This window comes from Cupressus sempervirens, chromosome 3 (genome assembly GCF_028749045.1).
Source record: "Cupressus sempervirens isolate cs-2001-9-10 chromosome 3, ASM2874904v1, whole genome shotgun sequence".
NCBI lineage: Eukaryota > Viridiplantae > Streptophyta > Pinopsida > Cupressales > Cupressaceae > Cupressus > Cupressus sempervirens.
The window spans coordinates 1,054,240,030-1,054,254,424 of NC_143120.1; the positions used below are offsets into that span (position 1 = coordinate 1,054,240,030).

The following is a 14,395-nucleotide window of genomic DNA, read 5'->3' on the forward strand; positions in this document are numbered from 1 at the left end:
ACGGAGGATCGAATGATGACGACCTGGACTCGGTGAATGGCCTGTTCCACTGGCAAATAGAAGACTACGAACTGTTTCCGAGTTGCAATATGTTAACGGTCGACGAACGTGAAAAATCACAGGAAAATGAATGTCCAGAGGAATGCAGGGAAGCAGAAGAAGGAAAAGCTGCCATTGCTGAAGCTGAGGGGAAGAACATACAGTCTGAACATAGGAAAACGAAAGATCCCATTGTCCGGTACATGGTGAATGGACCGCACGAAAAGAAAAGGTTACATCACAGCATAAAATTAGTGGAAGGGCACCGACAGCAAGGAAATAGTCTAGTTGCGCGACGACCGCAGGCACAGTGGGCGATAGAGGTGGCACAGAACAGATGTAAGGCGTACAATGGTCGGAATGAAATCAAAGTGGAAAAGTTTAAGGCCAGATGGGTTGGACCATATTAGATTCGGAAGGTTGGCAACAATGGAGCGATTAGATTATCAACTTTGGATGGGCAGAAGGTACCTCCGGTAGTCAACGGATCCAAATTCAAAATATATGGTGCTAGGAAGACTCTGTCGTTGTTGCAGAAGGGGACTCCCTCGTCATTGCCAAATGGCGACGGTCAGAGGCAAATTTGAGGTGCTTTGTATATTTTTTGAAAGCAAAAAAAAATGTAAAACAAAATTAAATTAAATTAAAAAAAGAAAAAAACAAAAAAAAAGAAGAAAAAGAGGGCCGTGAAAGTTTTTTCGGCGGGGTCTTATTCTCCCGCGGGAGTTTGCCTTTCCCGCGGAGTTTCGCAGACTCCTATTTTTCCGTGGGGTCTTATTCTCCTGCAGGAGTCTTCCTTTCCCACGGAGTTCCACGGACTCTTGTTTTTCCACGAGGTCTTATTCTCCCCCGGGAGTCTGTCTTTCTCGCGGGGTTCTACGGAATCTTCCTTTCTTGCGGGAATGTCCGGGTTTTTCTTGTTTTCGCGGAAGGCTTTTGCCCGCGGCTCTTATTCTTTCGCAGAGTTTTTCTTTCGCACGGAGCTATCCTAGGTTTCTCTTGCCTTATTCTCTTGCGGAGCTATATTCCTCTCTTCTGCGGAGTCCTTCCAATTCTCAGCAGGCGCTTAACTTCCCACGGGGTTTTTCCTTTTTGCGGACCTTTCTTCTCCAGACTTTGTTCGCACGGGCTCTCAGCATTCCGGCTTATTAATCTGCGAGCAGTCAACTTCCGCAGTATTACCATTCCTCTGCGCCCATTCACATTTTGCAATTGCTACGGGGTAGACATGAGAGCCGGCTAAGAACGACAGTGGTAGGTCAGATGTGACAAACTTGAATATGTATCCCTGCGGATATTATTAACCACCCAATCCATGGTCTCGAATGGGAGGAAGGTCGATAAATGGTGCAGGTTTGGGCGCAGCTTTATTGAAGCAAATTTCCAAGGCTCGGCATTGAAGGGGATGGGTTTGAAGGAGACGTTCTTCAAGCAGTTTTTCCTTTCTGCGTTTGTTCCCGAATAAAATCAGAATGGTTTTCCGCCCTTCGAAAAGAATTTAAAAAAAAAAAAAAAAAACGACGACAGGACCCCGCGGGGGCGCTGCCCCTTGACCCCGCTGGGGGCGCTGCCCCCTGGACCCCCAGTCGTTGCGGATATCAGTCGTGGGAGTTTGACCAGTTGAGAAGAGTTGAAGTTGCTGCAGGAATGGACTTTCTATGTACCAGAGGCACTAGGAGCAGGTGTTGGTCGGGAGGCTGTCTTGGTGGATGCGTAGAGAGCTCAGGAGGAGCTAATCATCCAATTGGAGGCAGTGCAGCGACACTTGGCTCAGGGTACCGTGGAATTGAAAATAGAGAAAGCATCACAGGTGGCAATCAAGGTCAGCTTGAGGAGATAGTATTGTGTTAGTAGAGGTTGCAGATGTAACAGGATGAATGTGGAAGTGATGTGACAGAAGAAGATTTTTTGTTGTAGTCACTCTGTTAATGTATTTTATTTGTTAATTTGTTTCAGATATTTTGTTAGTCGTCAGGAGACGACTGTTTTTTTGGGGGGATGGTGTCAGCTGACTGGATGGTCCCGGCGGTGTTTCTAGCCAACAGAATGATTGTCGTCGATGTTTTGTATTTTGTAGCCGACGAGTAAATAGTGTGTAGCGGACATAATGTTTGTGGCCGACGGACTCCTTCGGGAAGGTTTGGCGGTAGTATTTATATCCCGTCTGGGATCATCGTAAAGCATCTATCATCTATCATTGCGAATCTTATGAAGCATAATGTATGTTCTGGCATATGCGAATACAATTCTGCTATTCTGTTCCATTGTCTGTATGCATTGATTTCTTTACCAGTACGGTAAACAAGTAATAGGTGCATGTAATTTAGTACAGTTGGGTACACCTTGTCTTCCGGTTCCAGAATCAGGGGATGACTATATAGCATATATTTTAGGTTTGTTTGTGGTGTCCTACCTAGCAGATCTGGGAGACATCATAGATGATATACATCTTCTCTTTGATGAAGAAGATCCTTCTTCAGTTATTGCAAGGGAACACTCTGACCCTCTTGTCCATTCTCTACATGATCAGTCTTACAAGGTTGATATGATTGTGGATCCTTATGTACAGCAGTTACAGGAGGTCTCTTTATTATTCAAGGAGACAGTTGGTTCTTTGGGATATGTTCTACGTCCATCCTTGCTAGATCTAAACTTGTTCTTTTCAACAGTGTTGGAAGGGGCGACTGTGAGTATCGACACAGGGATAGTTGAGCAGTTTTCAGAGACACCATTCATCTTCAGGATTCTTTCTACACATTGGCGAAGCATCTCATATGTACCTATGACATTGTTTCTTCCTAAAAGGAGGAACATTATCTAGCAGTCATGGATCAGCTTCTACATTCATCTTGAAGCAGCTATCACTGATCGGCATTCTACATTTGGGGGGGGGGGGGGGGGGACACTACCTTGTCTCATTTCTTCTTCTCTCTTATGGGGGGTACATTTTCCTCTTATGGGTTTTTGTCTTTCTCATACTTATCAATTGTATATACATGATGTATGGTGTAATGGGGGATCTTAATTACTCCATCCATCCATGCATCTTTTCTCTCTTTTTGGGAGAGGGTTTTTCTCATGAGGTTTTCCCTCTCCATTTTGAGAGAGATTGTTGCATTGCATTGCATCGCATTATATGTAGAGCATTGAATTTGTACATGGGTAACTAACATGGCCTAGTAGCCGGGACCCATCATGCATTTTCATTATAGCTTTTGTGAGCTTGAGTGCATTTCCTTAAGTTGCACTTAAGGGGGGGTGTTAGTGTAAATAATTAATTATTATTACACTTAAGTTTACTTAGCTTAATGAATTATTTTATTATTTATTAGTTAGACACCTAGGAGTATGCATACTCATATGAGTTGTCTTGTTGACAACACAAGAGTTAGCAACTCTAATTTAGCACATAGTGTCTACAACGCAGGAGTTTGCATATTAATCTGAGTTTTCATGTAGACAACATAGTTGTTTGTACTCTAATTGAGCACATGGTGTCTACAACATCATTTTACGTGACACACCTATGTAATTTTATCCTTTCATCATCACACTAATTTATGTGCTCCATGGAGGATAATACACTCTTGGTGGACATGTGCTTAGTTGTGAGGCTTATCATTTCGCTAACCGCTAGTCATTCTAGAAGCCTTTATATACAGGCACTTCTAGTGTGTATGTACACAATGATATTCTCATTATTGTTATTCTGATCATACCTTATTGGTCTATATTGTGCTAGTGTTTGAGCTACTTGATCTTGGTGTTCTTTTGCCCTAAGGCAAATTCTTACAATAGCCACTCACTAATGGCAAAATATCCTTTAATGTAAGAAAAGTTCATACACAGAAGAAAACAACAGGTTGAATAGGAGTTAGCTATATATTTATATTAAAAAAATCTATATTATGGCTGTAGTAGTTTGTGACCAAATAACTAGAATTCTACTAATAGAGAATATTAGTTCTGGAACGATAAATGTTTTTGTTTTGTAACTGCACTTTTTAGTGAGGGAAACAATGTGCAAAGGTGGCTTGAATAGTTTGTATTGAGCTTGTCATGTTTATGCATAATATCTCATTCTAGTTAGGAAATTTTAGGGCATAATTGGTTTTTGCAAAGAGGGCTTCTTTGGTCATTTAATTGATCTTTTGGCTTTTCCACAATTTTTAAAAGTCTGTAACAAGGCTTGTATTTCCTAATTAGTGCAAATTGTTTTCTTATTTTATGTTTTTGGAGACCATTTTCTTCCTCTAAAATAGTTTGTTGATTTTCCACATTATCTCAATCCTGAAAGTTGAGTCATGTGTTGTGCTGTCCATGTTGTAGACTAGTATTCGTTTTTATGCATGTTAATTACATGAATAGCTTCATTTTTGTTTAGGACAATGATTGTTTTCAGCGGTGGGTCGATTTTCAGATACCATTACTTGCCACAAACATCTTTTTCATGTTTTTCATTTTCTTATATTCATATGTACTGACAGGCACATCATTGGGATTGCTTCTACAGGTTTTATCGCAACACCACAGATAATAAGTAAGCTCCTACGCTAGACATGTTGCATTTTTCATTCCTCTCAACAATTCTTTGAAGAGTAGAATGTTCAAAAAATGGAATTTAATTGAATTTAATTGATCACTTTACTCTCTTTCTCTGAACAAATAAAGAAAAACATCTTAATCACGGAAGTATTTAGGCATTTGTTTTGTGTGAATTCCCTCAAAAAATTCAGTCAGAAGAAAAGATGACAACAATATACTGTCAAATATGTTTTATAGTTGAAATGCCTGCACTAGTAAAACAGGTTCTAGCTCTTGTGATTAAATGTTTTCTTTTGCCTAAGGACATGGGATGTTGACTCTTCTTGTTGAAGAACACTTGGGTAGAAAGAAATGACTTTGGTGTTCACAAACTACCAAAAGTAGGTTAGTGGGACGTACATAATACATTTAGTATAATAGTAAGAGAGTGTGGTAAGGTATTGTAATTTAAGAAAAGGAAAAAGTACAAAGCACTAAGCTTATATAGACATAGTCATAATGTGACATCCTTTTATTTCTCTCTCCAACTGGTTGTAATGTATCCTAATAATGTTGTATAGTCATAATGTGACTTCCTTTCATTTCTCCCCAACTGGTTGTAATGTATTTTATCAAAGTTGTATAGCCAAAAATAAGCAGTCTAAATAAATTGCATGCTGTAATTAGAAGCAAAAAATAAATGATATGGTCCACTAGATTCACCTAAATGGAAGGAAACATTTCATCTACCTTTTCAAGGCTCAAAATCCTTTACTGATTTCATTGTGCTAAAAAATTTAAAAGAGCAATAGTTACAAGGGCATAAATCTATTATAATGTGATGTCCTTGTTGTGACCTTTTCACACCATCACCCCATTGCAAAATGGGGACCCCCTCTTTTGCTAGTAGTAGACTAGATGGTTAGTTTAGATTGAGATGATTGGGCTATGGTTTTGAAGCCTTTCTGTTGAGGAATGAAGAGTTTGAACAAATCTGAGGGTTGAGTGAATGAGGCTTCCAAGTTATGAATGAAATTTCCTTGCATTTGCAGAAGTATAGAACCCTCAATCAATTTTGGGTTTGCAATCGGCAAGAATGACTCATGGGTAGCTGAGTGTGTGGCCATTTTACATTGGTAATTGATATCATTATGCAATGCTTAAATGGAATTTTGAGAGTTACAAGTAGGGGGTTGGAATCTGATCCATACTTAGAAAAAGATTCCGAGACCCTTGAGAATTCTGCCCAGCATGTTCGATGATGTTTTGAGGCAAAATGATAAAGTTTGTGATGAGTAAGTGAAAATTCACCACGATAAGAGGTTCGAGGCAAAGCAAATTTATGATTTAGCTGAAAAGACTTGGAAAATCTTCGAGGTGGTCTAAGGAAGACCCCTACTTGGACTAAACTGTAATGTCCCCTTTTTCACTACTCAGGAATGCTGAGACTATTATTCCAATATTACCTACTTCCTACATCAAGTAGATATGAATTAAGCATCTAATCCGATAAATATGAAATCTGATCCTTCTATCTCTCTCCCATTGACTGCTTTGAGAAATAATTGTGCTATGAACAAATGGTATGAAATTGACTACAAGGTTTTCCATAGGCGGTTCAGTCAACTTTCATTTCCCAACATCCCTCCTTTCCCCAACTGGAAACTTCCTACAACTACTTCCTCTACTACAAGAAACACTCCATCTCTTAGTGTAGGAGAACCCTCATAGCCTCCCTCACTCACTACTCCAAATCCTTCTAACGCTCTCTTTCCTTGCTGCTATGGCCTCCCTCTCGAGATGGACCGCAATCTTTTGGTCTGCATACCACTGAGGTCTATGATATTCCTAACTAGCTCCCCTTTTTTGTCACCCCCCGATTGCCACATATTCAGTAGAGAAGTGGATGAGGAAGGCTTCTTGGCTGAGCTATTCAAGCTTGGGTCCCCCATCCCGGATTCCTGTATTTCAAATCTCTTCAACTAGGTGGTCTACTCAAGTCTCCCTCTCTCCTAGTTTCACTACATTATTCATCTAGACCACAAAGCTGGGGTTGCTTCAGATCCCAACAATTACAGAACTATCATGTGGGACACACTTTCACCAAGTTATATGCTATGGTTCTCCACACTCTTCTTCCCAGGGAGTTGGATCTTTCGTTTATTCGGGCCCTTGGGTAGGTGGGCTTCTTAGCTAATTTCTAGACCATGGATTACATGTCGGCTCTTTGTGCTATCATTGAGGAGGCTCGTTGTTGACTCTCGAAGCACTATTTTTGATTTGTGCATTTCCACAAAACCTTTGATTTCGTTCCGAGATCATCCCTCTTCTAGAGAGTTAGAGACATCGACATTTTGGAAATCCTTTTGGCTACTATTATGAGATTATATAAGAGAGTTCTTTGCTGTATCAAGACCTCCTACAAGCTCTTTGATTTCATTATGAGTTGTATTAGGGTTAAGTAGGCTAGTCCTCTTTCTCCTACTTTGTTTGGGATTTATATTGATGAGATAGAGACTTTTCTCTAGGATTGCTTTTTGGCCGATGATGGGTGCCTCCTCCACTAGGTTTTGATTTCTATCTTACTCTGGATGACGTGGTCCTCTTGGCCTCCTCTCCCAAGGGTTTGCAATGATAGTTGGATGGTCTTGCCTTGTTCTATGGTTAATGACATCTCATGGTAAACCTTCAAAAGACCACAGTTATGGTCTTCAATGGACTTTAGACCTCTCATGGGATTTCTTCATATATACTTACTTGTGGGTCATGTTCTCTGGACCTCACTTCACCATGAGACCTTCTCTTCATCCGCGTATTTGTAAGGGCCATGGTTCTTCGGTACTCAAGCAATAGTGCTTTTTGCATCACTTTCAAGACACCATGTACGTGATGACCCTCATGGACACTCTCATTTAGCATGCAATTCTTTATGTCTCTTTTGTTTGTGAACGCTGGCTTTTGGAGTCAGATTAGGTGTCTACGGAAAGGATTCATGTTCTCCTTCGATACATCATCAAATGATAAGTAGGAGATTTTCCCACAAGTCAAATTGTGATATTGCTATCATGATTTAATTGTGTAGTTTTTGAGTCAACTACTCATGAAAAATGAGTCAATAAATTTGACTCAAAAACTACACTATTAAAACTCATATTTCATGAGTAGTTGACTCAAAAACTATAGAATTAAATCCTGATAGCAATATCACAATTTCACGTGTTGTAAAAAAATATCTCCTACTGATCTATTAATGAGCTCAAGGGGCTTTCTGATCAATGGTTCATAAGGAACAACACTTGGTGAAGGTTTTGCAAATGGGATTGCAAGAAGAATGCGTTTAACCATTGAGGAAACTTGATAGTTAAGTGCGCTCAAAGATGGAGTAGTACTGGGAAAGGTGACCTCCTGGGAAGCCCTAGTGCTTCATTTCTGTGAGCATCACCTAGATCCAATGAATGCTAAGTATTCCATTTATTCTCATGAGAGATGGATTAGTGTGAATCACTACTCATGAAACATGGGTCAATGAGTTTGACTCAAAAACTACATTATTAAATCCTAATAGCAATATCACAATTTGACTTGGGGTCAATATCTCCTACTTATTAATTGATGAGCTTAAGGGGTTTTCTAATGAGTTGTTCACAAGGAACAAAATTTGGAGAAGGTTTTACAAATGGTGTTGCAAGAAGAGTGGGTTTAACCATGGAGGAAACTTTGTAGTTAAGTGCACTCAAGCTGGAGTAGTATCGGGATAGGTGACCTCTCGAGAAATCCTGGTGCAGTACCTCTGTGAGCATCACTGTAATGTCCCCATTTTTAGCAGGTTCCTGCAATTGGCTAAGTCAGTTCACCATAGCGACCCTTGTGAGCTGACAATGCTTTTTGGGGGTCTCAATTATGGATTTACAATTTTTAGTAGTTGCTATTTTTAGCAGCGCAGTGGATGGCTTGGCAGTTGGTCGTCACCTGCAGTTGATCGGGTTAACAATTGCATGAGCTCTTATTTAGGTATTATTCATTGAGTTGCATTATTATAATAATGTTTATACTATTATAATAATGACTTTAAGTGATATTTATAAAAAGCAAGTTAAAAAGTTTCTAGTATTGAGTTCTTTTGGGAAACTTCCATGATTTTTGAGGTGGAGTTTTATGGAAACTTCTGCCAATGAGAGCTCATTTCATTGGGAAAGGCACGCTTGTAAGTTTAATTGCTTTTGTTGCCTTTGTGGCTTTTTCCTGAAGTTTGAATTGTGAGCCCTTGCTAAAGTATAAGGGTCTTAAGTTTTTGATGTTTGAAGTCTCTGCTGAGGTATAGTGGCTTCATTGGTCAAATCTCCTAACTGTCATTATCTGTGTCTTGGAGATTGGAATTATAATTCTAAGAATTTTGAGTTTGTGAATTGAAGCAATCGTTGCTGAGGTATAGCAATTGTCGTAACTCCTATTGTCTATACTGTATCTAGAGTTTGGTTGATGATGATAGACTAACGCTTGGAAGAGATCCGAATTACTCTTCAATTGGTGGCTGCTGCTGGAAATCGAATTCTAATTTGAAGGAGTGTCGAGTATCATTTGGGGGCAGCATTCTAAGTTCTAGAATGAGTCCAATCCCGTAGCCTTTGTGCGGGAGTTGAACAGCATTAAACTGGGCCTATGGAATGTTAATGGCTGCATGGATGTTCTAACCACAGCCGTAGGAGAATACTAGGTCTGCATATTGGTGTCGATAGGTGTATGGAGGACTGCTTTGGCATTTGTTGAGTTGGTTTTGCATTCCCAACTAGTTGTGGTTGGTACTGGAGTGTCTTGAACACGTCAAGTGGTGTTGCTGATTGCCTATGACCTTCCTAAAGCAATTTGATTGAGCATTTGGACCTTGGACATAATTTCTGTATTGACTGTTGCCATCTATTTTTCAGGCCAGCTTCATTGTTATTTATTTTGGTTGAATGAGCTAATTAATAAATTGCTGCATACTTTTTAATAATTAAATAAATTGGTCAACAATTGTATAGCTAGTAGAATTCAAGGCAATAAGAGAAGTGTTCTTTTACTTTGATTAGACAAATTTTGGTTGGCTATGTGCATTTAATTGTTATAAGAAATCAAAGGAATTTGTATGTTTCAAGGAACCAAGAAGCAAAACTATAAATTTTTTTTAAATGTAGATGAAATTCTTTACACCCGACTAGTTATCAGATTGAGCCAGGTTGGGCTTTTTACAATCACCTAGATCCAATGAGTGCTAAGTTTCCCGTTTATTTTCATGAGAGATAGATTCGTGTGAATCACTACTCATGAAACATGGGTCAACGAGTTTGACTCAAAAATTACACAATTAAATCCTGATAGCAATATCACAATGTGACCTGCTGTGGAAAAATATCTCTTACTTATCTATTTATGAAAAGCTTAAGGGACTTTCTAATGAATGGTTTGTAAGGCTCAAACCTTGGTGAAGGTTTTGCAAATGGGTTTATAAGAAGAGTGGGTTTAACTATGGAGGAAACTCTATGGTAAAGCGCACTCAAGATGTAGTCCTGAGATAGGTGACCTCCTAGGAAGTCTTGATACTTTACTATTGTGAGCATCTCCTAGATCCAATGAGTGCTAAGTGTTCCATTTATTCTTATGAGAGATGGATTTGTGTGAATCACTAGTCATGAAACATGGGTCAATAAGTTTGACTAAAAAACTACACAGTTAAATCCTAATAAAAATATCACAATTCAACTTCTTGTGGAAAAATATCTCCTACTTATCAATTGATGAGCTTAAGGGGCTTTCTAATGAATGGTTCATAAGGCACAAAACATGGTGAAGGTTTTTCAAATACGGTTGCAAGAGGATTAAAAATCCGTAGTTAAGCATGTTCAAGCTAGAGTAGTAGTGAGATGGGTGACCTCCCAGGAAGTCCCAGTGCTTCACCTTTGTGAGCATCACCTAGATCGAATGAGTGCAAAGTGTTCCATTTATTGTCATGAGCGATGGATTCATGTGAATCACTACTCATGAAACATGGGTCAATGAGTTTGACTAAAAAACTACACAATTAAATCCTGATAGCAATATAACAATTTGACTTATTGATGAAAAATATCTCCTACTTATCTATTAATGAGCTTAAGGGGCTTTCTAATGAATGGTTCATAAGGCACAATACTTGGTGAAGGTTTTGCAAATGGGGTTGCAAGAAGAGTGGGTTTAACCTTGGAGGAAACTTATTAGTAAGTGCGCTCAAGTTGGACTAGTACTAGGATGGGTGACCTCGCGAGAAGTCCTAGTGCTTCACCTCTGTGAGCATCACCTAGATCGAATGAGTGCTAAGTGGTCAATTTATTCTCATGAGAAATGGATTCGTGTGAATCGCTACTCATGAAACATGGGTCAATGAGTTTGACTCAAAAATTACACTATTAAATCCTAATATCAATATCACAATTTGATTTGTTGTGGAAAAATATCTCCTACTTATCAATTGATAAGCTTAAGGGGATTTCTAATGAATTGTTCATAAGGCACAACACTTGGTGAAGGTTTTGCAAATGGGGTTGCAAGAAGAGTGGTTTTAATCGCAGAGGAAACTCCATAGTTAAGCGTGCTCAAGCTGGAGTAGTACTGGGATGGGTGACCTCCCAGGAAGTCCTCGTGTTTCACCTCTATGAGCATCACCTAGATTCAATAAGTTCTAAGTGTTCCAATTATTCTCATGAGAGATGGATTCGTGTGAATCACTACTCATGAAACATGGGTCAATGAGTTTGACTCAAAAACTACACTGTTAAGTCCTAATACCAATATCACAACTTGACTTGCTGTGGAAAAATATCTCCTACTTATCAATTGATGAGCTTAAGTGGCTTTCTAATGAATTGTTCATAAGTCACAACACTTGGTGAAGGTTTTGCAAATGGGGTTGCCAGAAGAGTGGGTTTAACCATGGAGGATACTCCATCGTTAAACACGCTCAAGATGGAGTAGTACTGGGATTGTAATGTCCCATTTTTTTTAGCAGGTTCCTGCAATTGGCTAGGTCAGTTCACCATTGCAACCCTCGTGAGCTGGCAGTAGGATTTGAGGGTCTCAATTATGTGGTTATAGGCTTTCCAACAACCTGTGGTGTGCTTTGGCTCCATTTGAGGGGCTTACTATTTATAGTAAATCAAATTGCTTGTTCTAATGAACTAAGTTGAATTAAAGGAGTTGGGTGATGCTCTAAGTTTTTATTTCAAGCTTCCAATTTGGGCTCCAAGAATCTTGGAGGGAGCCACTATTTAGAGTAAGTCACCTCGTTAGGTTCATTCATTGTCTTTCATCATCAAGATCACTTTGGTGTTGTCAGATTTCGATTTTGATGCTTCTTCAATTGTTTGCAAGATGGGTGAATTATTATTATTATTCATCTAAATACGCTAAGGTTGCTATTTTTGTTGGTGTTGTTTGTTGGTCATCTCAATATCATAGCTCGTTGGAACCAGGACAAACAAATCATGAGAACAAGAAACAGTGGCCTTGCGTGTCAAAATTTTAAGTTATGGTGGAAAAGGTCATTTTTTGGAGCCAAAAGCAATTAATAAATTATATTAATGGCACTTTAATATATTCTAATGTTGTGTAGAGTAGGCTTCTTAAGTGGAGTTTTTTTGAGAAACCGGTGCCATTTGGAGATTATAAATATGAGGACATTTGATGAGAAAAGCATCTGATTGATTATTTTCTTTTGTTGCCTGCGAAGAGTTTCTGAGTTTGTCGATTTCTTTGCCCTTGCTGAAGTATAAGGGTTTGAAATTAAGAAGTGTCTGGTAATTCATAGCTGAGGTATTGTGAATTAATTATGAGAATTGTCCTAATTAAATTATAGTAGTTCCTGACTATTATATATTGTATCTGGGAATTTCATTGTGGTTGGAGAATTTGTGATTTGGAATGCTATTATTGTCTATTGTTTGGTGTAGTTAAAGAAGAATGTACTATGGTTGTCGTTCCTGTAGTTGGTAGCGATTTCAAACTTTTTGGAAGGTTGCAATCAATTATTGGAGAGCAGCTATCGGGTTTTAGAGCACCTGCGATTATAAGCAAGGAGCATGTATTTCTGAACCTACGAATAAACTGGATTATTTCTTGAGAGCTGCAATCCATACTTCATTTTTTAGAAGTCAATTTCCAGGTTCATTGTTGCATTCTTGTAAAATTTTATAAGTCAATTTTTAAATTGGATATTATTAGCATTGCCGTCAATTATAGAATTACTTCTAAATTGTTTAGTTGTGTTCATTTGTCCAAATTGATAAAGAGTTAATCAATTAAAATTTTAAGCAGATGGCTATGAATTTAAAGCATTATTTATTGAGTAATAATAATTTGCTTGCCAAATGTTTGACAAAATATCAAACTATTGATTAGCAAAAGAAAATTGATGTTTATTAAGGATATAGCTTGTTGAGGGTTTTTACAGTGGTATTGGAGTGGTTTCTTGCTAGTTTGTAGGAATTGGGCTCAGTTTTTATTTTGTTTGGTGCTAACTTTGAAGATTTTCAGATCTAATTACTAGAGTGGCCATCACTTCAATTTCTCCAGCTATGGATAGACATAGGACTAGCAGTGCTAAAAATCGATGTAGTAATGAGGAAGTTAGTGTAAAAATGAATGCCTTGCAGGAGAGTATGAAGAAACTTAAGCTTCATCAACAAAGGTTGGCGGAGAGTTTGTCGGATCTAGCAACAGTTGAGAGGGCAGCGAGGTATATGGTTTCCTCCTTTAAGAGGCCAACATCAAGGTTGCAGGGAAAGAAGCTTGAGTTTTCCCCGACAGGTGTCCATAATGTTGATGTTCCTTTATTTAGTATGGCGCCTGCTAGTCCTGTCTGCAGTATTGATGATGGACTAGTTTTGCAGGGACATGTGGATGTACCCGTAATGGATAGCAGCACTGAGCTTCAGCAAGTTGAGGCTCCCAAAGTAGTCACTATGGTTAGTTCAGAGGCAGTTGATAATGTAGTTGTCATTGGCTTGTCAGACTCGCTAGAGGAGGGAGTTGTTATTGGCAACTTATATGTTAGCTACTGTAGTGTTGCTCCTATACAGGAGGCAGTTGCTTCCTTAGGTGGGACTGAGGCATGTATGGAGTCACCTAGTTGTAATGTTGGTGATTTGGGTGATACAACAGAGTCAATAGATGTGGGTTCATGCTTTAGCATTATTGATTCACAGGTTGACGTTGAGTCACGTGTGCAGAGTCCGATTTCAGTTGTTGAGGCTTTATTAGGAGATGTGGATGCAGATAGTATAGACACATTTGATGATACATTTGATGATGCTATGAGTTGCACTGGGATTGATATCCCTTGCCAGGTATCAATTGATGACTCCGATGAGGTTTTGGATGGGTCCCAGGATTAGTGTTTACAGGATCTATCCTTTGATATGGAAGCTGAGACATGTGGGGATATTGATATTGTGAGGGCTTCCACTCCTTTAGATGAGGAGTTGATTGAGGTACATAGTAATTGTATCTCAGATGCAGAGTTGTGCAAGGTCGATAGCACACATGGAGTGAGTGATCTAGTGGTGGGCAGTTTTGATTCAATTTCCTATCATAGTATAGTTAGTGAGACAGAGAGCTTGCATAGGAGGCAAGGGTAATAGAGGCATCATGTGACTTGTTAGCTGAAGGTGAGTGATAGTGACATTTCTTCAACTCTTGAGCACTATGATGCTATTCGTCAGATGCTAGCTACATTTGGTTGGGGTGCTCTTGTGTTAGATGAGCACAACGATAGTAGTCTTTCTCCAGCAAAGGTTCGTATGCTTCGAGAGGTTGTCAGGAT

General features: G+C 39.0%; 1 protein-coding gene across 2 annotated transcripts in view; it reads left to right on the forward strand.

Annotated features, from left to right (window-relative positions):
- LOC149570358 (acyl-CoA) overlaps positions 1-14,395 on the forward strand; it is a 428,133-nt gene that overhangs the window by 328,797 nt on the left and 84,941 nt on the right. For both annotated transcript variants that reach the window (XM_089823003.1, XM_089823004.1), the window contains exon 9: positions 4,527-4,579. In XM_089823003.1, coding sequence (XP_089679129.1) covers positions 4,527-4,579 — 53 coding nt within the window. The remainder of the gene's footprint in view (positions 1-4,526; positions 4,580-14,395) is intronic.